The following is a 26,728-nucleotide window of genomic DNA, read 5'->3' on the forward strand; positions in this document are numbered from 1 at the left end:
GCAGAGTGAGAGGTATTTATTGTAGAAAGTCAGGTGTAGTAGCTTGCCACCTACCACACCTATACTTAAATTTAAAGCGCCCCAGCACAACTATTATATTTATTATTATTAGTATTATTACCATCGACATGCCTTAGATGCTAATGGAAATAAGTAATTTTGTCTGACTTTTTTGGGTTATCCTAGGTAATCTACACATGTTGCTATGTATGATAATTTAAGCAACTGTATTTTTGTGTACCTGTACTAACGCAGAAGTCAGACAATTAGCAGTCACTGGGTCAGAATAAACGCTATAGATACCTGTCCAGTTTTGGTTCAAACACATACAGTAGCACGAGTTTCTGAAGCATTTACCCCACAATACAAACACACATTATGTACAAGTTATCTTGATGTAATGCTGTTACTATATATTAAACATGAAACTAAAACATCTAATACTCACATAATATTGTTTATTTAAAATTTTAAAAATCATTTCAAAAAAAAAAAAAAAAAAAAAAAAAAAAAAAACATACATTATTGTAATAACTTGGAAATTTACACACATTTTTTTTTATTACATGCTGCTTTCAGGAACTTAACTACTATGTTATCCAACAGTCAATTGTACAATATTCTTGATTTATATTATTATTATTATAATCCAGGGGGAAGCGCGAAACCCATAGGATTATACAGCGCCTGTGGGGGGATGTGGAAGGCATTCAGGTTTAATTCAGGGAACTGGAGCACAGATCCAATTCCCTAGATCAAGAGCCCCTCACCAGCATCAAGGAACCTTCCTTGAGGGGTCTTGATTTATAGTATCCAGTCTAACCCTGAAAATGATGATAATGAAGGAGTGAAAGTAGTTGAAGCGGCTGAAATGAAGAAGAATTCTGCCATCTATTGTGTGTGTCTGTAATGATCTAGCAACAATTCACAATTAATCTACAAATTGGAGGTGAAACTTAACATATTTCTTTACCTTTCTTTGTGCCATTCTAAGCAGCTAGTTTTTTATGCACCTTTAGCTTATCCTGTCTGAGTTATAGTGTGAAAAACAGGATTATAGAAGCCATGATGGGTCTTGCCAGATTCACAGGGCATAGTTACTTATGACATTGAGATATTAAAGTCATTTCATATTTCACATTCTCACAGTCATTTCATACACAATATTAAATTCTTAAGACTGGGCTGACAGAGCAAGAACTTGAACTACCCTACCTTTCCTCAGATCAAATCTGATTATGATTCTCCAGGTCCTGTGTGATTCCTGCGGGTTTAGTGATTCTCCCCATGAATGTAATAACCTTAATATTCCTGTTGGTCCTGAAAAATTATTACATTGTGACTGACAGAGAAAAGGGTAGAAAGCATAAAGTTCATTTAGTCAGGTGAAGAGATCCAGAGACAGTCAAGGTATGCAAGTTCTGAAAATTAGAGAATTTAACTCCTCAAGGAGGTTCTTTGATGCAGGTAACAGGCTCTTGATCCAAAAATTGACTTGTCCTTCCCTTCCTTGGACTGAACGTGACTGCTACCCATTCCTCAGGTGCTGTATAACGCCTCCTAGTTTAAACTATCGGACTAAGCTAGGAGACTGCTAGTAGGGTGATGATATTGTCATGTATTCCAGAATGAGTTCATGTAACCATTTTTGATAGTCAAATATTTTCACAGCCCTATGTTAATGGTTTGTTGGCTCACTAGGGTTAGAGCCTGTTGACAATCCAAAAGGTCATTAAGGCTGTATGATACCTGCACACTACCAGTCAAGGATACTGTAGGGATTAAATTAAACTTGTGTATACATGCTGAGAAATACACCTTCTGAAGTGTGTATGAATTTTTATTATCAGTGTATGTATATATAAATTTTAATGAAAATAAGAAAAAATTTTGGAGTGAGTTAAACAAGTTAAGAAAGCCTAGGGAAAATATGGATTTGTCAGTTAAAAACAGAGTAGGGGAGTTAGTAGATGGGGAGATGGAGGTATTGGGTAGATGGCGAGAATATTTTGAGGAACTTTTAAATGTTAAGGAAGAAACAGAGGCAGTAATTTCATGCACTGGTCAGGGAGGTATACCATCTTTTAGGAGTGAAGAAGAGCAGAATGTAAGTGTGGGGGAGGTACGTGAGGCATTACGTAAAATGAAAGGGGGTAAAGCAGCTGGAAATGATGGGATCATGACAGAAATGTTAAAAGCAGGGGGGGATATAGTGTTGGAGTGGTTGGTACTTTTGTTTAATAAATGTATGAAAGAGGGGAAGGTACCTAGGGATTGGCAGAGAGCATGTATAGTCCCTTTATATAAAGGGAAAGGGGACAAAAGAGACTGTAAAAATTATAGAGGAATAAGCTTACTGAGTATACCAGGAAAAGTGTACGGTAGGGTTATAATTGAAAGAATTAGAGGTAAGACAGAATGTAGGATTGCGGATGAGCAAGGAGGTTTTAGAGTGGGTAGGGGATGTGTAGATCAGGTGTTTACATTGAAGCATATATGTGAACAGTATTTAGATAAAGATAGGGAAGTTTTTATTGCATTTATGGATTTAGAAAAGGCATATGATAGAGTGGATAGAGGAGCAATGTGGCAGATGTTGCAAGTATATGGAATAGGTGGTAAGTTATTAAATGCTGTAAAGAGTTTTTATGAGGATAGTGAGGCTCAGGTTAGGGTGTGTAAAAGAGAGGGAGACTACTTCCCGGTAAAAGTAGGTCTTAGACAGGGATGTGTAATGTCACCATGGTTGTTTAATATATTTATAGATGGGGTTGTAAAGGAAGTAAATGCTAGGGTGTTTGGGAGAGGGGTGGGATTAAATTATGGGGAATCAAATTCAAAATGGGAATTGACACAGTTACTTTTTGCTGATGATACTGTGCTTATGGGAGATTCTAAAGAAAAATTGCAAAGGTTAGTGGATGAGTTTGGGAATGTGTGTAAAGGTAGAAAGTTGAAAGTGAACATAGAAAAGAGTAAGGTGATGAGGGTGTCAAATGATTTAGATAAAGAAAAATTGGATATCAAATTGGGGAGGAGGAGTATGGAAGAAGTGAATGTTTTCAGATACTTGGGAGTTGACGTGTCGGCGGATGGATTTATGAAGGATGAGGTTAATCATAGAATTGATGAGGGAAAAAAGGTGAGTGGTGCGTTGAGGTATATGTGGAGTCAAAAAACGTTATCTATGGAGGCAAAGAAGGGAATGTATGAAAGTATAGTAGTACCAACACTCTTATATGGGTGTGAAGCTTGGGTGGTAAATGCAGCAGCGAGGAGACGGTTGGAGGCAGCGGAGATGTCCTGTTTAAGGGCAATGTGTGGTGTAAATATTATGCAGAAAATTCGGAGTGTGGAAATTAGGAGAAGGTGTGGAGTTAATAAAAGTATTAGTCAGAGGGCAGAAGAGGGGTTGTTGAGGTGGTTTGGTCATTTAGAGAGAATGGATCACAGTAGAATGACATGGAAAGCATATAAATCTATAGGGGAAGGAAGGCGGGGTAGGGGTCGTCCTCGAAAGGGTTGGAGAGAGGGGGTAAAGGAGGTTTTGTGGGTAAGGGGCTTGGACTTCCAGCAAGCGTGCGTGAGCGTGTTAGATAGGAGTGAATGGAGACGAATGGTACTTGGGACCTGACGATCTGTTGGAGTGTGAGCAGGGTAATATTTAGTGAAGGGATTCAGGGAAACCGGTTATTTTCATATAGTCGGACTTGAGTCCTGGAAATGGGAAGTACAATGCCTGCACTTTAAAGGAGGGGTTTGGGATATTGGCAGTTTGGAGGGATATGTTGTGTATCTTTATATGTTTATGCTTCTAGACTGTTGTATTCTGAGCACCTCTGCAAAAACAGTGATAATGTGCGAGTGTGGTGAAAGTGTTGAATGATGATGAAAGTATTTTCTTTTTGGGGATTTTCTTTCTTTTTTTGGGTCACCCTGCCTCGGTGGGAGACGGCCGACTTGTTGAAAAAAAAAAAAAGAAAAAAAAAAAAGTATATACATAAAGGTGATATATTTATTAGAATATGTATGAAGTGTCTACCTTTATGGACTGACTTACTTCCACGAGTAAGTCAGTCTACATCTCCTGCATCTCTATTTCTTCCACTGGCTACACTAAAAAAAGTCTCCATCATGCCATTTAGTACGCTATAAGGAGAGAAACTTGGCCAATTATATGCATTAGAGACTGAATGTTTATCTTTACTTAAGGACAAGGAGGAAATACACGTCTTCAGAATACTAAACACGGAGAAATGTTTGCTTTCATAATCATTACAGAACAGGCAAGGTACTGCATTGCTACTGTAATTGAATATCTTGCCCAGTATTTATTCAACCGCTTATGTTATTATTTATATCACAGACAATGCACAATTAATTTTTACTATTGCATTGCTGTGAAAGTGCCATTATTTTTATTACATGCCAATAAATTAAGTGTGAAATTTAGTAAAATAAGAATAAATAAGCACAGCATACCAAAAATTTGAGGTGGCAGTCATTTATTTACTGTACATGTATAAGAAGTCTTTAGTCGTATTATATTACACACAAGTACATACACTGTGAGATGTATATCTCTCGTGTACATGCTGAGTTTACTTAAATCCCTCTTTTAAGGATTAAACTATTCTTGACTGGTGGTTAATAGGTGATATGCAGCCTTAATAATGGAAAATATATCTGATCATGAAGTTACTTTCTCGCAGTCATTCATTTTTTAAAGTTCAGTACTGATATCGATGTAATCTGCGTTGTCGAACCTCCTCCGCACTAGGTTGTGGATACGACATTCCAGAACCATCTGAAATACAGATAAATGATGAGTAACTTTCATATATATATTTTTCTGGTAGGGTAAGCTTAGGCTGGCATCTATACTCCATTAGAGGATTTCTTCACATTTCTATAATTATTCCAGTCTTACATTTCTACCCACTCAATGTTTTCACCCCTCCCCTATAGTCTCATTTAAATATACTTTCAATAAATAAAAATATTGTAAAAACTGTAGAATAATAATGGAATAATGACAATTACAGTTACAATAAAAAAATCAATATTTCCCAGAAGAGTGAGTGGTGCACTTAGGAGTCTGTGGAGACAAAGAACTTTGTCCTTGGAGGCAAAGAGGGGAATGTATGAGAGTATAGTTTTACCAACGCTCTTATATGGGTGTGAAGCATGGGTGATGAATGTTGCAGCGAGGAGAAGGCTGGAGGCAGTGGAGATGTCATGTCTGAGGGCAATGTGTGGTGTGAATATAATGCAGAGAATTCGTAGTTTGGAAGTTAGGAGGAGGTGCGGGATTACCAAAACTGTTGTCCAGAGGGCTGAGGAAGGGTTGTTGAGGTGGTTCGGACATGTAGAGAGAATGGAGCGAAACAGAATGACTTCAAGAGTGTATCAGTCTGTAGTGGAAGGAAGGCGGGGTAGGGGTCGGCCTAGGAAAGGTTGGAGAGAGGGGGTAAAGGAGGTTTTGTGTGCGAGGGGCTTGGACTTCCAGCAGGCATGCGTGAGCGTGTTTGATAGGAGTGAATGGAGACAAATGGTTTTTAATACTTGACGTGCTGTTGGAGTGTGAGCAAAGTAACATTTATGAAGGGGTTCAGGGAAACCGGCAGGCCGGACTTGAGTCCTGGAGATGGGAAGTACAGTGCCTGCACTCTGAAGGAGGGGTGTTAATGTTGCAGTTTAAAAACTGTAGTGTAAAGCACCCTTCTGGCAAGACAGTGATGGAGTGAATGATGGTGAAAGTTTTTCTTTTTCGGGCCACCCTGCCTTGGTGGGAATCGGCCAGTGTGATAATAATAATAATAATTTTAACAGAGGAAATTATAATTTTTTTTTAACACACTGGCCATTTCCTACCGAGGCAAGGTGACCCAAAAAGAAAGAAAAACCCAAAAAGAAAAAACTTTCATCATCATTCATACATAATCACTGTCTTTGCAGAGGCACTCAGATATGACAGTTAAGATGTCACTCCAAACAGCCCTCCTTTAAAGTGCAGGCATTGTACTTCCCACCTCCAAGACTCAAGTCCAGCTAACTGGTTTCCCTGCTCACACTCCAACACCTCATCAGGTCCCAAAAACTGTTCGTCTCTAATCATTCCTAACACACACACAGATCTATAATAATAATAATAATACAGTGGTCCCTCGATAATCGTCGGGCTCGATAGTCGACCTTTTCGGAAATCGTCGCGTTATTTTCGTCCAAACATTGGCTCGCAAATGGTCAGTTGACTCGCTAATCGTCATTCGTCCTGGACGTGTACTCACGGCTCTGAGCCGCCTCAGCCTCCCTTCCCAGCCAGTGTGCCATTGTTTACCAGTGAGCGACGGTCCACTCACTTGTTCATACGAAATATTTCATAATATTCTATTCATTTTAGTGCTTAGCCCTTGTGGCTTAGCGCTTCTTTTTGATTATAATAATAATTTTAGTGCTTGCAAGTGCTAAATAAGCTACCATGGCTCCAAAGAAAGCTCCTAGTGCCACGCCTTTGGTAAAGAAGGTGAGAAATACAATTGAATTTAAGAAAAACATCATTGAACAATATGAAAGTGACATACCTGTGGCCAAACTGGCCAGGATGTATAACAAACCCCATACAACCATCTCTTCCATTGTGGCAAAGAAAAAGGAAATCAAGGAAGCTGTTGTTGCTTGGAGAAAATTGTGGCCAGACTGTGTCCACAAGAGGGATTTTGAAGGGTTTGTGGCTGACCCTGATGAGCCTATGTCAGTTGTGAAATCTATTGTGGCATTGGGGAGTTCCATGGGGTTGGATGTGAGTTTGGAGGATGTGGAAGAGTTGGTGGAGAACCACAACAAAGAGCTAGCCACTGAGGAGCTGCAAGAGCTTCAGCAGGAACAGCAACAGATCACAGCTCAGAATCTTGCTGCAGAGGAGGAAGAGAGATGGATGAAGGTGCCTTCTTCAGAAATTATGATTTTTGAAATGTGGGGTAGGATGAAAAGATTTATGGAGAAACATCACCCTGAGAAGGATGTTGCAAGCCATATCGGCAACTTGTACAGTGACAGAGTCTTCGCCCATTTTAGGGAAGTTTTAAAGAGACGCCAGTAACAGAGCTCTCTGGACACTTTTTTTGTGGGAGACAGGACTCCAGTGACTCTCAAGCTGGTCCTAGTGGCATTAAGAAACAGAGAAGAGAAGTATGTAGGTGTTGATGGAAGGGGATTCCCCTTCTAAACAGTAACTAATCCAATCTCTCTCCTCCTCCAGTCTTCTATAATCTAAGAAGAATCACCAATAAAGGTAAGTGTTATGCTGTTAATGTTTCATTCATCATGTCCCGTTGTATTGTTTACATACTACATCTATATTTCATGTAAAAAAATTTTTTGTTTTAATACTTCTGGGTGTGAGGAACAGATTAATTGTATTTACATTATTTCTTATGGAGAAAATTGATTCAAAAATCGTCTATTTCGATAATCGTCGCACTTCCAGGAACAGATTAATGACGATAAATGAGGGACCACTGTAATAATAATAATATTAATAATAATAATAATAATAATAATAATAATGTCTTTATTTACTACAAGTACATGTACAAGGTATACAGGCCTAACTGACATCAATGACATACTACTACTATATAAAAAAATGCTTATTATGCAGAGCATTTCATGCAAATTAGGTCAGTTTTGTCCCAGGGTGTGACCCACACCAGTCAACTAACACCCAGGTACCCATTTTACTGATGGGTGAACATAGACAACCAGTGTAAAGAAACACGCCCAATGTTTCTACCCTTGCTGGGAATTGAACGCAGACCCTCACCATGTGAAGCAAGGGCTTTAGACACCAGGACACGGGGACCCTGACATCAATGACAGTTCTATGTGACAGCCACTGAAAGGGCCTGTATTATTTCAAAATTTATATAATAGTTGGAAAACAGTAGTTTTCCAGCTGTAAAACCAGCAAAATTTTCCAAGTTTAACCTTGAAAGAAATGACTCAGTCTCTTTCCCATCATTTATCTATAGCAGACACACAAATCTCCTTCCTCATGACTTTTCTTTAGATATATGAAGACTAGGGATGGCACAACCTTTATCAAGGTAAAGGAATGAACACCTTAAATTAACTCTCCATGTTTTTCACTGTCTTGAGCATGAGAGTCATCAGTGTACTTGACTGAAACAGCTTACTGCATAGGTAAAATGTCTTGCCAATAAAGATACACAGGTGGTGCATATGTGAATTATTCAATGAAACTTTCTTCATGGCTTTCTACTGGGCATCTGGCCTTGAAAATGCTCACATCAACTGCCTGAAGAGTGTAAGCAGCTCTAGATGTTTTGTATAAATGAGTGTCTACTAACAGTCCTACAAAATACCCAAAACTCCCCACGTGGAGGCTGCTACTCATATATTGGCAAATACTTTGATACTGAGAAGAAAGTGGAAATTATAGAATGCAGTGAGCAAAACAATCTTCAAGATCACATCTGCAGAGAAGGAAAAAACTTGCTAGTTATTTGGGAAAATTTTAATATAATTTCCGTGTATAGCACACTAGCTCACTGTACGGTACACTACGCAACAGCATTCCCTCCAAGTAATTGACTTTTCCAGTTAACAATCAGTCCAAGTCTCATCATCTTTAGATAACAGGAGAATTACCAAATATTTTTATAAAGGCTGAGAACAAATCCTCACTCTTTATTTAGACTTTAATATGTCATCTGTACTCCAAGTTTCTATTTTTAATACAGTAAAGACATTTTTACCTTGCTGGGAATTTGAGCCAACTGTGCTGTGTGTGTAAGTATATGATGGTCTATAAGCTGTAGGAAGTTCCATCACTGGCACCATGCCACAAATGACATCAATTATATGCTTCAGTGGCCCCAAAACATAGGCAAGCCCCACCAATATACCTGTGGACAATGCAAGTCTATAAATATACATATAACATTCAGGGAAATGAAAAACAACTTTCTGCAAAGGAAACTAAGAGTGAACAAAGAAAAAGAGTTAGGAAATGCAAGCAAGTAGGAGTATGGGAAATGAAAGATTAGGTCAGATTAGGAAACAGTTGTGAATGGGAATAAAAGTACTAGCATATGGGTCTATGAAGATATATATAAATCACGGAATAAATAAGGCTAAGAATGTAGCAGGAGTGTTGAGGAACCCATGAAGAGAAAGCTGATGATTTAATGGAAAAAAAAGGGAGGGGGGGGGGAACAATATACCAGAGTTTAATGTTGACAAAGTTTTTGTATGAACGTAAATGTCTTTGAATGTTACAGCATGGAGACTGGAGGCAATGGAAATGTCATGTCTAGGATAAATGTGTAGTGTGAATGTTATGCAGAGAAAAGAATGAATAAATTAAAATATGATTTGGTGGTATGAAGGGTATAACTGAAAGAGCATAAGAGGCCATGATAAATTGATTTGTTAATAGGAAAAAAAAAAGAATAATTGTGAAGGTATATACATCTAGGCCAAATGAAGAAATATAAAGGAAAAGTTAGAAGAAGGGTGTGGAGGAGATTTTGAGAGGTAGAAACTTGAGCATCTAGGAAGCATGTGAAGCACAACAGACTGCAGTGAAAGCAAGTTTATATTTATATATTTTTTTGCTGGTGGATTATATGGTAGTATCTTTCATTGGATACAGAGAAACCAGCTAGCCTTATCTAAATAAATTAATTGCAGAAAGATTTCAGGATGAGCAATGGCTGAATGAATAAAAACAAAAACATTGGTAACTCAGTATAACACACGGTAAGCATAAATTTATTCAACGAAAACCTAAGTTCACAATAGGTAGACAAATTCAGTGGTACTTTGGTACTCGAACTTAATTCGTTCCAGAAGGCTGTTCAAGTACCGATCTGTTCGAGTGCCGATTGAATTTTTCCCTCTATTGTGACACAAACCAATTTTCTTTCTGGTTGGCTTTTATCGCTAATCTTCTTAGGCCCTATGGTGACTTATTTATCCAAATAATATAAAAAAAACACCAAAAAATGCGAAGAAACACAAAATCGTTTACAGCAAAGTTCAGAGGAGTTTTAGACTAAGCGACAGCTGCGGGGAGACTGACGCACATTGTTTGGTCGAGTACCAAGCAAAAGGTCGACTATCAAATTGTTTGAGATTGTTCGAGTTGGGAGTTGTTCGAGTTCCGAGGTACTACCATATTTGCTGCTACTCCACTGAAATACTCAATGCATTTTATGTTTTATCTTTAAAACATTGCCTAGGATCTCAGCATGGATTTCAAACTAAGAGTCCTCTTGGACCTCTTTGTCATAAAGACTGAAACGCATTTAATATACTTTCGATAAGTTTCAAGAGTTTCCCTTCTCTCGGAGCCCGGCCATGGGCCAGACTCATTTAGTGCTTGCCTGGTCAACCAGCCTGTTGCTGCTGGAGGCTCGCTGCCCCACATATCCATCACAGCCTGGTTGATCTGGCACCTGGTGAAGGTACTTGTCCAGTTTTCTCTTGAAGATTTCTACACTTGTTTCAGCTGTGTTTCTGATATCTTCTGGTAAGATGTTGAATAGTCTGGGGTCATGAACGTTCCCTTATTGTGCCCACCGCACCCTTGCTCCTCACCGAGTTTATTTTGCAGTTCCTCCCATATCTCTCACTCTAGAATGCTGTTATGGTAGTATGCAGATTTCGGGCCAGGCCCTCGAGTACTTCCCAGGTATATATTATCATGTATCTCTCTCTCCTCTGCTCCAGTGAGTACATGTTCAAAACTTTAAAGCATTCCCAGTAATTTAAATGCTTTACTGGCTTTATGTGTTCCATAAATGATTTCTGTATATGTTCCAGCTCTGATATTTCACCTGCCTTGAATGGGGCCATCAGCACTGAGCAATATTCCAAATGAGGGAGCAATAGCAATTTGAAGAGTGTCACCACTGGCATTATTTCCCTTGTTTTGAAAGTTCTCAATACCCACCCTGTCATCCTCCTGGCTATCGTGATCTTTGTCTTATTATGTTCTTTGAAAGAAAGGTCAGCTGACATAATTATTCCCAAGTCTATTACGTGTTCCTTTCATTCTATTTGGTGATTTTGAGTATGAACAAAGGACCCTTAGATATAAATAAAAAAAAATTAACACGTCGGCCGTTTCCTAAGAGAGAAAAAAACTTTCATTCAGCACTTTCACCATCATTCATACATAATCACTGTCTTTGCAGAGGCTCTCAGATACAACAGTTTAAATCTTCTTTCAACAAACCGGCCGTATCCCACCAAGGCAGGGTAGCCCAAAAAGAAAAACAAAAGTTTCTCTTTTTAACTTTAGTAATGTATACAGGAGAAGGGATTACGAGCCCCTTGCTCCCGGCATTTTAGTCGCCTCTTACAACACGCATGGCTTACGGAGGAAGAACTCTGTTCCGCCTCCTCCAAATTGCCAATATCCCAAACCCTTCCTTTAAAGTGCAAGTATTGTACTTCTCATTTCCAGGACTCAAGTCTGGCTAACCAGACAAAATTCAGAATAGAAAGGAAGATAGTGTTTGATCTGGTGACCATCAGGTTTCCAGTGGTGGATCTAACATTGTGGTTGTGTACCTTCAAATAAAATTACAATACATAAATGTATACAGCATGTGAGAGGTTTCTGTAATGTAAAAATTGAATATTAAGTCTAATGAACTTCAAAGAAATCATGCAGAAAGAGATATGTAATGACCACATGAAAGACAATATTTGTAATGCTCACAGCAGTGAAACAAATAAAAAACATAAAAATTAGATTTTTTACAAATATACTGGTAATTAATCTACTTCTACAAGTGTTCTTAAAATATATGAGGCATTTTTAAGCAAACTTTGTTCAATCTTAAAATACTCACCTGACAAGTGGCCAACAAAAGATGCCTTGGGAACAATAATTTGTATAATAATAAGTTCTGCCCAAACTGCATACTTTGCTGGTACCACAAATCCATGTACATAATGAGTTGCACCACTTTCAAAGAATGTTGTTAATACTTTCAGTGCAAAGAGTACACCTAAAACAAAACAAAAAAAAAATGAGTATGAACAAAGGACCCTGAGATATAAATAAAATGACAATACTGTACATAAATGTATACAGTATATGAGAGGTTTCTGTAATGTAAAAATTGTAGTTGGAAAACAGAGTATATGGAAGAAAAAAGCAAGGTTAAAAGAATGGTGAGGGAGTGCAAATGAAGTCAATAAGAGAATGGGAAAGTCTATTAGCAAATTTTGCTGAAAATAAACTGTTTTGAAGAGAGATCAATATCGTGAGGAAGCAAGAGTGTAAATGTACTTAGCAGTTAAGAACAAGAAGAGAGTTGTTTGAGTTGAAGGAGGAGGTACTGGAAAGATGATGAAGGCATTTTGAAGAGTTGGTGAATGTTAGTGATGAAGGAGAAGCTGTGATTTCATGCATGGGACAGGGAGGAATAACATTGTTTAAGAGTGAGGAGGAGCCTCAGGTGGATGCGGGAAAAGTGTGAGGCAGTGAGTGGAATGAAAGGGTGTAAAGCATCTGGGAAAGATGAGGTTAAGACACAGATGGTAGAAACAGGTGGAATACAGTGTTGGAGTGGTTGGTGTATTTGTTCAATATATGCATGAAAGAAGGGAAGGTACCAAAGGATCAGCAGAGAGCATATACATAACTCCCTTGTATAAGTGAAAAGAGGACAAGAAAGATAATGTAAGAATTTTAAGGGATAAGACTGCTGAGTATAACAGGTAAAGCTTATAGTACAGTGCCTGCACTCTGAAAGAGGGTTGGAGATATTTGCAGTTTGGAGGGACATCTGAATTGTTGTATCAGCACTCCTCTGGCAAGACAATGAAGTAGTGAATGATGGTGACAGTGGTTCTTTTTCAGGTCACCTAGCTTTGGTGGGAGATGGACAGTTAAAAAAAAAATTATTGTAAAATGTTTAATATTATCGAGATTTATGATAAATCAAATTACATTATACTACAGAACCATTAAAATAGTTCTGCTACAAGACATACTGTCATTGGCTGATAAAAATTACTATCATATGAGTACAGTAGTATTATTTCCAGCTAATCAGAGTTAGGATGGCTAGATTATCATGTTAGAATTACCTATTGTCAAGTTACTAATGCTTTTAATGTAACAAAACATTATGTCACCCAATGCAAAATTGATATTACACTAATCATTATTGAATAGGTTTTTCTCAAATGGAGGCTTGGAGTTGTGTGTAAATCAGTTTTTATAATGTCACATAGTAACTCTAAAACCTTTTCAAGGAGGGTCCCCTTCTGGCATGCACCATTGCAGAGGAGCAATTCAGGGAAGGTACCTGACTGAGGACCAAGGTACCAGTGAGTCCTCTCTGAAATGTGAGTAAGCTTAAAATATTTCAGCACGTTTTCCACAACAGTACATAGATACACAGTAGCACTGAGGTGAACATTATCAAACTCACAGCTATAGTTGGCTGCCATTGGGGTTTATGCTGTGTTTTGAGGCAATTTCTTCCTTTTATACTGACCATACTATATTCATATACGTACTGTACTGTACTCTTAATTGGTCACTAATCAGGAAATGCAAAATCTCACCTGAAAATCCAATGGCACACTGCCTCATATATGAATAGGTGTCCAATGCTTCTGCAGCTACCCAGGCAAGGCCAACATACGTCAAACTTGTTGCTAATGTGAAAATTACTAAAAGAATGAAGAATTTCAAAGAACCAAATCTGAAATTATAAAAAATGTGAATATGATTAACTTACATAAATCAACCATTAACAGATACATATAAGAGTAATATACAGTATTTATAATCTATTAATAATATTAATGACAAATCAAAGGTATTCAATACAGAAAAAAAAAGAAAAAGGGAAATAACTTACATAATTCTTACCTTCTCTCTAGTGACTGACCCTTAAGAATTAAGGATGCCATATTATAATAGAGATGTATATCATCAGCATGTTCAATAGCAGACAAGATAAGTCTGCGATAATCTTTATAATATAAGATGGATTCTCCACTAAGACAGACATCATACCTATCCCATGGAGGATTTATAATTCCTAGGAAAAGAAGTGTCTGAAAAAATAATTATAATATAAATATGTATTAAAAAATAAATTGTAAATCACCAGCAATTGTACAAAGAATGATTAGAAACACTAATGTAAGAGAGTTTGTTGACAGGAGTATAAAAAAAGAGACATAACCATATATCATGGAATTTGTCATAAATTTATATACCATACAAAGGATTTCAAAAGCACCATCAACAGAACAAGTCATAACTATAAACTGAGAATAATATTTCTGTACAAAGTGTTAGTCTGCTAGACTAATAATAACAACAGTTGGAGGGGCGGGGATAATTTGCAATTTTGAACTGTAGTATTGGCATGCCTCTGGCAAGACCAAAACGCAGATGTGATTTACACAGATTTTGCAAAAGCATTTGACAAATGTGATCATGGAGTGATAGTTCACAAAATGAGGGCCATAGGCATTATGGGGAAGGTAGGCAGATGGATTTTAAGGTTCCTAACACACACAACACAAAAAGTAGTAGTAGTAGTAAACAAAGCAAAATCCAGCATCAGCAATGTAAAAAGCTCAGTTCTCAGGGCACTGTACTGGCACCTTTGCTGTTTTTCATCCTCATAGTAGACATAGATAAAAACACCTATCACAGTTTTGTATCATCATTTGCAGATGACATTAAAATAAGCATGAAAGTCACTATGGTAGAAGACAGAAAAATTACAGGAAGACATAAGCAGGGTTTTCTAGTGAGCAGTGGAAAACAACAAGACATTCAATGGTGATAAGTTCCAACTGCTTAGGTACTGAAAGAAAAAAGAACTCAAAAGGAACACTGTATACAGAACTTAAGAGGATCACCAAATAGAATGCAAGGAACACATAAAAAATTTGGGAATAATTATGTCAGCTGACCTTTCTTTCAAAGAACATAACAAGACAAAGATCACAACATCCTGGAGGATGACGGGGTGAATATTAAGAATTTTTAAAACAAGGGAAATAATGCCAATGGTGACACTCTTCAAATTGCTATTGCTCCTTCATTTGGAATATTGCTCAGAGCTGATAGCTCTATTCAAAGCAGGAGAAATATCAGAGCTGAAAAAATTACAGAGATCATTTATGGCACACAGAGCCAGTAAAGCGCTTAAATTACTGGGAATGCCTTAATCTTAAACATGTACTCACTGAAGCAGACAGAGATACACATGATAATATATACACTACCTGGAATATACTCAAAGGCCTGGCTCCAAACCTGAACATCTGCCATAACAACATACTGGAGTGAGAGAAATGGGAGAGAGTGTAAAATAAACCCAGTGAGGAGCAGGGGTGCAGTGGACACAATAAGGGAACACTGTATCAACATTCGTGGCCCTAGACTATTCAACACCTTACCAGAAGATATCAGAAACACAGTTGGAACAAGTGTAAAAGCCTTCAAGAGGAAACAGGACAAGTATCTTCACAAAGTGTCAGATCAACCAGGCCTCCAGCAGCAACAGCTTGGTTGACCAGGCAAGTACCAGAAGAGCCTGGCCCATGGCCAGGCTCCAAGAGTAGTGAGACTCTCAAATCTCATCAAAGTATGTTTCTTCTTTTTCTGGTCACTCTGCCTTGGTGGGAGATGGCCAGTGTGTTAAAAATATATATAAAAAATAAACAAATATTAATAAGCAAATACGTAATTAAAAAACAAAAATAATTATTACTGCATTGCTGTGTTTTGTCCAAAGTTCTCTCAACATATTGTAAATTAGTAGTGAACTGCTGCAGAATTCTTCCAAGGAAACTACAATGGGATGACAGCATCTTTGGTGAAACACATAATGTACTTAACATTTCAAGTACGTACTTATGATTGTAAGATAAGATATTTATTTCAGCATGACATAATGTTTGTACAGAGGTGAATGACATTTAGGTGTGCATGCAAAAAGTCCCTTAATATGCAGAGCATTTCGGGCAAACTTAAGACTAACTTAAGATAAATAGAGTAATGACAAATTGAGTTGTTTTACCGAGTCTCTTAGATGGTTGTAAATATAAATTTAGGAGTTACAAAGAATACAAGAGAACTAAATATCCTATTAGTACATGCTATATGGCTTTAATCAAGTTAGATTGTTTAAAGAATTACAGAACTGATTATGATTATATTAGGTAGTGAGGATTCTAGCAGAATAACATAATGTACAAGGTTATTATAAAAATTAACATATAAATGATACTATAGTACAGTGCTACATAAATTTGTGTAATTATACCATAGTACAGTGATATGTAAATTTGTGTAAGATTAAAATTTTGTCACTCTTATACCTGAAAGGCTCATATATAACTGGCACAGCAGTCTGTGCACAATTACATTCGATACAAGGTTTTAATAAATATATTTTTTATAGTGATCTACAGTGTGCTCTCGCTTTAGTGGACCTCGCTTTAATGGAAATCAGAAATACAGTGGAACCTCAGGTTATAAATTTAATCCATTCAGTGAACTTGTTCGTATCCTGATTTGTTCGTATGTTGGGTCATTTTTCCCTATTTAAATTAATTGAAATGCAATTAATTCGTTCCAACTGAATTCCTGCTCTCAGGAGGCATGACAAAATAACCCTAATATCAACTTTACAACTGATTTATCTGTCACAATTCATCTAATATGACATAATAAATAAAATAAATAACATAGAAACCTGATACACACTCTAGAATGAATAAAATATGTCATTACATGGACGGCGGAGGGAGGAGGATTGTGGTCAGGAGTGGTCGCGCATTCTCGCTATGAAAACGTCAAGGGTGTTACATTATTATTATTATTAATTTAGGGACCTGGAGCACAGATCCAATTCCCTAGATCAAGAGTTCCTCACCACATACGTACTACTACTACTACTAATAATAATAATAATACAGTGGACCCCCGCATAACGATATTATTTCAATTCAGAAGTCTGTTTGGGTGCCGTTATAGACCGAATTTGTTCTCATAAGAAATATTGTGAATTATATTAGTCCGCTTCAGACCCCCAAAAATACACCTACAAAAGCACTTACAAAAATACACTTACATAATTGGTCTAGTTGGGAGCTGATCATTACGTGGGGGTCCACTGCAATAATAATAATAATCACTATTATTATAACAATAATAGTAATAATAATACAATATAATAGTAATAATAATAACAGTAAGGAGAAACTTCAAAAAGGCTGCCAGTAGTTGGCACCACCATCAGCAAAACATTGGTAACCACTACTAGTACACTTTTCACCTGTCTAGACTTAAGTAGTCTTAAGTAGGCATTTCTGCCCAAAATACCTAGGCATGATAGTGGCTTTCTTGGCTCCAATCATATTATGATATGTAAACACACACTGTAACCTTTGCAAAGAAATACAGTTATTTATTTATTTATTTATTTAACCCTTTGAGGGTCGACAGGCTCTCTCCGAGACTTATTCTCAGGGTCAGCCAAATTTAAAAAAAAGAAATATTTTTTGTTATGAAAAGATAAGAGAATCTTTTCCCGATCATAAGGACACCAAAAGTATGAAATTTGATGGAAAACTTACGGAATTATGCTCTCACGAAGTTAGCGGTCTTGACGATGTTTACGCATTGGCGATTTTGCCCACTTTGAGCCCTATTTTCGGCCAATTCCAGTGTACTAGTCAACAAAAATCATAACTATTTCTCTAGAACTCCATTTTTTCTATTGATTGAGTACAAGAAACCACCCATTTACTGATTTCAACTATCCAATACAGTGGTCAGAATTTAGTAATTTTGCCAATTTCATACAAATTTCAAAATATGTCAATTTCCAAATAGGGTCCAGAATAAACAAGAAAGACATTCCTGGCACTAAAATAACATTTCCTCTGTTCGTTAGTCACATCCCCAGGCCCCTCTTATATTTCTTTGGCTTTCCACTTTCAATTTTTATTCTTACAAAAAATAGAAGATTTACTGTTATGCAGACTGCTGCATTAGTGTAGAAATGATATAAATAATATCAGCACACTTGTGAAAGAATATTTGACTCACCAGTTGACGTGTATTGGACGCTTGGCATGATTTGTTTATTTTTGAACTTTGGTAAAAATAGAACATTTCTGCTACTTTGAGCTCAATTTCAAGGTACCTTTCATTGTAAAACCAGTCAAAATCATCTCAATTTCTGTAATGTCTTCCATTCTATAAAATGAGACCAAGAAAACTAGAATACAACAATAAATACTATACGAAAATACAGTGCAAAGTCGCTGTTCTATTCCAAAAACACGGTCAAAGTTTTTTTTCTCATTATGCACTGTGTGCTGCAGGATTATTTTTATACTGCGCACACTGACCACACAGACCCATTCTTTCATATGTATGCCTACCAGCTTTCTCCCACTAGATTTGAGGGCACTAGAATTTAGGCGTACTAGTACGTCAAAAACCCTGGGTCGTAAGCCGTACTAGTACGGCCGAAACCCTCAAAAGGTTAAGAAACCTCCCTTGAGGGGGAAGTTCACATCCTGAAATTTCTTTCGTATCCTGAAGCTAAAGATCGACCGAATGATGATTCGTATCCTGAAAAATTCGCATGGTGGGGCATTCATAACCCAAGGTTCCACTGTACTGGATAAAATCTGGATTAGTTAATTCTTAAACAACAGAGTACATTAGTTAAACAATTGTTCATTATTGTTATGATCATGACAAAACAATTTCATCCGTATTCACAGTCATCATTACGAGCCACTTGCTCCTACCTATTAGCCTGTTAACCCTTTGAGGGTTTCGGACGTACTAGTAAGGCTTACGACCCAGGGTTTTTGACGTACTAGTACGCCTAAATTCTAGCGCCCTCAAATCTAGTGGGAGAAAGCTGGTAGGCCTTCATATGAAAGAATGGGTCTATGTGGTCAGTGTGCACAGTCTAAAAAAAATCCTGCAGCACACAGTGCATAATGAGAAAAAAAAACTGACCGTTTTTTTGGAATAAAACAGTGACTTTGCACTGTATTTTCGTATGGTATTTATTATTGTATTCTAGTTTTCTTAGTCTCATTTTATAGAATGGAAGACATATTACAGAAATTGAGGTGATTTTGACTGGTTTTACAATGAAAGGTACCTTGAAATTGAGCTCAAAGTAGCAGAAATGTTCGATTTTTACCAAATTTCAAAAGTAAACAAATCGTGCCAAGCGTCCAATACACGTCAACTGGTGAGTCTAATATTCTTTCACAAGTGCGCCAATAATATTTATACCATTTTTTACACTAATGCAGTAGACTGCATAATAGTAAATCTTATATTTTTTGTGAGAATAAAAATTCAAAGTGGAAAGCAAAAGAATATAAGAGGGGCCTTGAGACGTGACTAATGACCAGAGGAAATATCATTTTAGTGCCAGGAATGTCTTTCTTGTTTATTCTGGACCCTATTCGGAAACTGGCATCTTTTGAAATTTGTGTGAAATTGGCAAAATTGCTAAATTCTGACCACTGTACTGGATAGTTGAATTTCATAAATGGGTGGTTTCTCGCACCCATTCGATAGAAAAAATGGAGTTCTAGCGAAATATTCAAGTTTTTTGTCGACTAGTACAGTGGAATTGGCCGAAAATGGGGCTCAAGGTGGGCAAAATCGCTGATGCGTAAACATCGCCGAGACCGCTAACTTCGCGAGAGCATAATTCCGTAAGTTTTCCATCAAATTTCAAACTTTTGGTGTCCTTATGATCGAGAAAAGATTCTCTATCTTTTCGTAAGAGAAAATTATTTTTTTTTTTAAATTTGGCCGACCCTGAGAACGAGTTTCGGAGGGCCTGTCGACCCTCAAAGGGTTAAATCAGGGGGTTTTCATTGTACATTATTAATAAAATCATAATCTCACCTGGCCAACAATGGCAAGCAGTGTAACAGGAGGTAAGGTATCCATGCCAACATTGTAAAGTTTGTGGGCAAGGAGCAGCATTCCCATTCCCACTACTGGGCGTCGCTCTCGAGCCATCTTCAACTTTGAATCGTAGTCTGTGTATATTTTTCTGAAGAATATATCTAATATCAGAATTCAAACTATAATTTTTTAAATATTAGCTAAAAGTTAAAACAAATACAGATTCATTATTTTGATCATAAAAACTGAGAGATTATTTGGATTCAACAATAATTTAATTTTCAACAGCTATTACAGTACAGTTGAGCATATAAGTTTTTATTTACAATCTTTAACATATAAGATAATAAATTTCTATATAGTACATATGACTAACCATACAATAAAACTGTTACATACACTGCCATCAATCAACAGTGCTAAAAAAAAGGAAAGGGTAAATGCTAACAGGAGTACGGTTACAATATAAATGGATACGTATAAGAAGAGTAAGTGTGAAGGACAATGTGAGTTATGAGGTGCACTGTGACCTGTGAAATCATTCATTGAGCTCGAGTACAGTTAGGAGATAGAACTACTATAATGCGGGATTAAAAAACAAAGACTTTGATACAAAGTGGGAGTTATCATGGTTGGTCTCTGCCAAAAACATAGTTCTTCTGGGGAATTCTAAATGAAGTTGCAAAGGTTGGTTTATGAACTTGGGAGGCTATGTAAAAGGAGGAAATCAAAAGCAAATATAGAAAAAGCATGGTGATGAAATTAACAAAAAAAAAAAAAAGTCTAGGTAATAAAAGATTTAATATTAGTGTAGAGAGGGAGTATCAGGGAAATAGATGTACAGTGGTCCCTCGATAATCGTAGGGCTCGAGAGTCGTAGATTTCGGAAATCATAGCGATATTTTCATATTAACATGGGCTCGCTAATCGTAGATTGACTTGCGAATAGTAGTTCGTCCGGGATGCGTACGCACGCTGCGAGCCGGGGCGGCCTCCCTTCCCAGCCAGTGTGGCATTGTTTACCAGTGAGCAACGGTCCCCTCACTTGCTCCTACGAAATATTTCATAATATTCCATTCATTTTAGTGCTTGCAAGTACTAAATAAGCTACTATGGCTCCAAAGAAAGCTCCTAGTGCCAAGCCTTTGGTAAAGAAGGTGAGAAATACGATTGAATTTAAGAAAAACATCATTGAACAATATGAAAGTGGCTTAAGTGCGGCCAAACTGGCCAGGATGTATAACAAACCCTATACAACCATATGTCCCATCGTGGCCAAGAAAAAGGAAATCAAGGACGCTGTTGTTGCAAAGAGGGTAAATATGCTGACAAAAATGAGATCACCAGTACTCGAAGAGGTTGAGAAGTTATTATTGGTGTGGATAAATGAGAAACAATTAGCAGGAGATAGTATTATAACGGCGATTATTTGTGAAAAGGCTAGGCAGTTGCACGACGATCTGGTAAAGAAATTGCCTGCAACTTGTGGTGATGTGAGTGAATTTAAGGCCAGCAAAGGTTGGTTTGAGAGATTTAACAACCGTAGTGGCATACACAGTGTGGTAAGGCATGGTGAGGCTGCCAGTTCGGACCCCAAAGCAGCTGAAAAATATGTGCAAGAATTCAAGGAGTACATAGAGGCTGAAGGACTGAAACCTGAACAAGTGTTCAATTGTGACAAAACAGGCCTTTTGGAAGAAAATGCCAAAGAGGACCTACATTACACAGGAGGAAAAGGCACTGCCAGGACACAAGCCTATGAAAGACAGGCTGACGCTCATGTTCTGTGCTAATGCTAGTGGGGATTTCAAAGTGAAGCTGTTACTAGTGTACCATTCTGAAAGTCCCAGTGTGTTCAAGAAAAACAATGTTATGAAGAGTAAATTGTGTGTGTTTTGGAGATCTAATAATAAGGCATGGGTCACGAGGGACATTTTCATCGAAGGGGATTCCCCTTCCAAACAGTAATTCAATCTCTCTCCTCCTCCAGTCTTCCATACACTAAGAAGAATTGCCAATAAAGGAAAATTGATTTGAAAATCATAGATTTCGATAATAGTAGCACCTCCAGGAACGGATTAAATACAATAAACGAGGGACCACTGTATTTAGATATTTGGGAGTTGATATATCAGCAGAGAGGTCTATGAAAAATGAGGTGAACCATAAAACTGATGAGGGGAAAAAACTTGGTGGTGTGACAAGATATCTGTGGAAAGTTTACACCTGGAAGCAAAAAAAAAAAAAAAAAGAATGCACCAGAGTATATAGTGGTACTAACACTTATATGGGTACGATCCATGGGTTCTGAACACTGCAGCAACGATGAGGTGCCTGGTGATGGAAATATTACGCTTGAGATCAATGTGTGAATATTATGCAGAGAAGTGAGAGCATAGAAATTTAAAGACAGTAAGGTTACCAAAAGTATCAAAGAGATGAGGAGGGATTGTTGAGGTGGTTTGGGCAGTTAGAGAGGACAGAGGGATACGATGACAAAAAAGGTGTATAAATCTGGGAAGTAAGACCCAGGAATGGTAAGAGGGAGGTGGTATAGGTTAGGAATGGTAGAGGCTGCCCTTAGAGAAAGATTGTGTGAGCATCCCAACCCTCTGAAGGTGCACTGTGAATATCACAATTGGAGGGTTATCCAAACTGTGATGTTAGTACACTTTTGGCATGATAGTCAATGAATGAATGATAGAGATTTTTATTGCAGGTGGTTGCCCTACCTTGGTGGGGGCTGCCCAATGAGGTAAAAATAAATAAATACATTTGTATACACATATAAATAAATACAAACACACACACATATATATATATATATATATATATATATATATATATATATATATATATATATATATATATATATATATATACATATATATATATATATATATATATATATATATATATATATATATATATATATATATATATATATATATATATATATATATATGTGTATGGTGTAGGAGGTAGGTTACTGAAAGCAGTGAAGAGTTTTTACGAGGATAGTGAGGCTCAAGTTAGAGTATGTAGGAAAGAGGGAAATTTTTTCCCAGTAAAAGTAGGCCTTAGACAAGGATGTGTGATGTCACCGTGGTTGTTTAATATATTTATAGATGGGGTTGTAAGAGAAGTAAATGCGAGGGTCTTGGCAAGAGGCGTGGAGTTAAAAGATAAAGAATCACACACAAAGTGGGAGTTGTCACAGCTGCTCTTTGCTGATGACACTGTGCTCTTGGGAGATTCTGAAGAGAAGTTGCAGAGATTGGTGGATGAATTTGGTAGGGTGTGCAAAAGAAGAAAATTAAAGGTGAATACAGGAAAGAGTAAGGTTATGAGGATAACAAAAAGATTAGGTGATGAAAGATTGAATATCAGATTGGAGGGAGAGAGTATGGAGGAGGTGAACGTATTCAGATATTTGGGAGTGGACGTGTCAGCGGATGGGTCTATGAAAGATGAGGTGAATCATAGAATTGATGAGGGAAAAAGAGTGAGTGGTGCACTTAGGAGTCTGTGGAGACAAAGAACTTTGTCCTTGGAGGCAAAGAGGGGAATGTATGAGAGTATAGTTTTACCAACGCTCTTATATGGGTGTGAAGCGTGGGTGATGAATGTTGCAGCGAGGAGAAGGCTGGAGGCAGTGGAGATGTCATGTCTGAGGGCAATGTGTGGTGTGAATATAATGCAGAGAATTCGTAGTTTGGAAGTTAGGAGGAGGTGCGGGATTACCAAAACTGTTGTCCAGAGGGCTGAGGAAGGGTTGTTGAGGTGGTTCGGACATGTAGAGAGAATGGAGCGAAACAGAATGACTTCAAGAGTGTATCAGTCTGTAGTGGAAGGAAGGCGGGGTAGGGGTCGGCCTAGGAAGGGTTGGAGGGAGGGGGTAAAGGAGGTTTTGTGTGCGAGGGGCTTGGACTTCCAGCAGGCATGCGTGAGCGTGTTTGATAGGAGTGAATGGAGACAAATGGTTTTTAATACTTGACGTGCTGTTGGAGTGTGAGCAAAGTAACATTTATGAAGGGATTCAGGGAAACCGGCAGGCCGGACTTGAGTCCTGGAGATGGGAAGTACAGTGCCTGCACTCTGAAGGAGGGGTGTTAATGTTGCAGTTTAAAAACTGTAGTGTAAAGCACCCTTCTGGCAAGACAGTGATGGAGTGAATGATGGTGAAAGTTTTTCTTTTTCGGGCCACCCTGCCTTGGTGGGAATCGGCCGGTGTGATAATAAAAAAAAAAAAAAAAAAAAATATATATATATATATATATATATATATATATATATATATATATATACATATGTAATATATATGTATATTTATATATATATATATATATATATATATATATATATATATATATATATATATATATATATATATATATATATATATATATATATAATATGCAATAAGGTCACAGTAAACAGGTGTTTTCAGAATATGCAAAACAACTACTGTGGAATTTCTCTATTCTTTCACAGTGGTTGTTTTGCATATATATAATATATAATCAAAAAGAAATGCTAAACCTACAAGGGTCAACATACAATCAAAACTAAGTGTTAAACCCTCAATGGTCATACAGTTTTATTAGTGAAGTTTCCCCAACCAGTGGCTCTTTAAATCTAATACCAAGAATAAATACAGGAGAGTGCTAGGTAAAAGGACACAAGTGCAACTAACGTGAAATTTTATTGTGGCAGCGTTTCGCTCTCCAGGAGGTTTGTCAAGCCGTCACATTAACTGCACTTAGTGTCCTTTTACCTAACATTGTTGGGAATTTTACCAACGCTAATACACTCTTATAAGCTGTTGAAGAGACCTGTTGTATCAACCTACACAGTGTGCTCTTTATGTGCTATTAACACCTGTGTCATGTAAGCCACTGTAAAAATAAGTGTGTTGTATGTACGCAAAATCTAAATAAAAACAAACACAGTACTTATTGGACAATGTTGAATAAACAGTAAAAGTTACCTAAACAGTGCGTGTATGTAGTGATAATGGCTAAAAACTATGGATAAATCTGTCATTTATGGAGAGGCCTGCTGGAAGATTATTATTATTATAATCAAAAAGAAGCGCTAAGCCACAGCCTGCTGGAAGAGCTACGAGACGTGGGCACTACCAACACCATTGTTCAAGTCTTGGAATCTCATCTACTGTGTATGTCTTCTGTTTGTTGACATGTCTGGCCATAATGTTTTTTTTTCCCTCCTGAACGGCATCACAAATCCACCCACCGATTTTCATTAAGTAAGTTTATTCAGGTATACACAAATACAGTTACATAGAATTATCATACATAGCAGCATATGTGTAGAGAACCTAGGATAACCCAAAAAAGTCAGAGTGACTTACTTCTGTTGGGGTCCTTTATATTTGTGGAAAATTTTTTGATTTTCCGAAACTATAGTGCCTAATAGGTGTTTAATGTGTCTATATGGGTCAAAAATGTATTTGAAAATAAGAGTAGAACCAAGAGTTCCCTTTGCGCATGCGCGGATGTGCGGGGGGGTGGGCGCGTATTGTTTTGAATGGTGGTGAGGAAGCTGAGAAAACATGGAACCACGAAATTGACGTTCACGGTGGCCTAAGGATTAATATAGGCCTCATTTCATAATAAGAAGTGTCGTAATTGTTCCTGGTGGAGAGTGAGGGAACGGGATTTACGGGACCACAGTAATAGAATGGTAAAAGTGTGATAAGAGAAGGAGCGGGTGACTGACGCGCCACAATGGACTGTGTCCTGGGGAAAATTACCCTTGGATTAATCATCACTCATCGGTCTCAGATCTTAATGGAGTGACCTCTAATTTGTATAATAGTTATGAGACGTTAAATCGGCTTGTGAATTGTAATGTAATTAATGATAATAACGCTAAGTTAAGAGAATATGTGAAGTGAAATAAGTCGTTTGCTCCGAGTGAACACGCTAGACCTCGTTGTTAACGAGACGAGGAAAGGGAAACTCCTTGAGTCACGACGTCTAAAGCAGGACAAACCAGCGGATACCTCGTCCTGCTGGAATGAGAATCGTGTCGGTGTAGCAGGACATCGAAAATGAGATGGTGAATCAAGAAATGAGGAATATCAATCACCCACAGTTAAGTAACCCTTCTAGTTATAGCAACCTTAGACTGGCCAGTAGTGGTATGTTATAATTAGATAGGTTACGAGTGATCCAGCTACATCAAGTGACCACCAGAGAACATCTGGTAAGTAGTGGGATTATGTACAAATGTTTTCCTTGACGGATGTATCCATGTGTGTCCTACCCCCCCCCTTCATTCAGTTAAACTAATATAATCTATACAGTCCACAATTAATTAGTAGCACCGTACTTGTGGGTGCTACCCAATCCATACTGGTCTCGGATAGATATGGATAAGATTGTGAGGTCGAGGGGACCACTTGGTGCGACCAGGGGTGGTTAAGTTTTCTCACATGTCTACACGGGGTGACTACGGTAAACAATATGATTGTCTCCCAATGAGATTACTGGTATGTATATAATGTTGAGGTACATACAGGTAAGCACCCTAGAAAATTTTCCATATCTGCCCGTTGGTCCTTCGAACCGGATGCAATCAGTGAAAAAATTAATTGAATTAATTACTTAATAATTAAGTGACTGATTGAAGGAAGTGGGTGTAGGGTGCACAAGTTTAATCGATCGTGTGATGGATGACAATTAGCCCAATTAATTGCTAGCACATGTGTGGCTAGGATTT

At 37.6% G+C, this 26,728-nt stretch overlaps 1 protein-coding gene across 5 annotated transcripts; it reads right to left on the minus strand.

The window, feature by feature from the left end:
• Nucleotides 1-503: 503 nt before the first annotated feature.
• Nucleotides 504-25,205, minus strand: LOC128693011 (rhomboid-related protein 4). 5 transcript variants are annotated; one of them, XM_070092107.1, is made up of 8 exons: nt 25,127-25,205; nt 22,263-22,315; nt 19,979-20,129; nt 13,928-14,115; nt 13,618-13,757; nt 11,889-12,047; nt 8,781-8,930; nt 504-4,807 (listed from the first exon to the last, which is right to left on the minus strand). In XM_070092107.1, the coding sequence occupies exons 3-8, from the start codon at nt 20,093-20,095 to the stop codon at nt 4,731-4,733; spliced, it is 831 nt and encodes a 276-aa protein (XP_069948208.1). In that variant the 5' UTR covers nt 20,096-20,129; nt 22,263-22,315; nt 25,127-25,205; the 3' UTR covers nt 504-4,730. The 5 variants fall into 5 exon arrangements, with proteins under 5 accessions (XP_069948208.1, XP_069948207.1, XP_053638433.1 ...); XM_070092106.1 differs by having other exon boundaries at nt 24,972-25,197; XM_053782458.2 differs by lacking the exon at nt 22,263-22,315 and having other exon boundaries at nt 24,972-25,197.
• Nucleotides 25,206-26,728: the final 1,523 nt, after the last annotated feature.

Source organism: Cherax quadricarinatus, chromosome 38 (genome assembly GCF_038502225.1).
Source record: "Cherax quadricarinatus isolate ZL_2023a chromosome 38, ASM3850222v1, whole genome shotgun sequence".
Lineage (NCBI taxonomy): Eukaryota > Metazoa > Arthropoda > Malacostraca > Decapoda > Parastacidae > Cherax > Cherax quadricarinatus.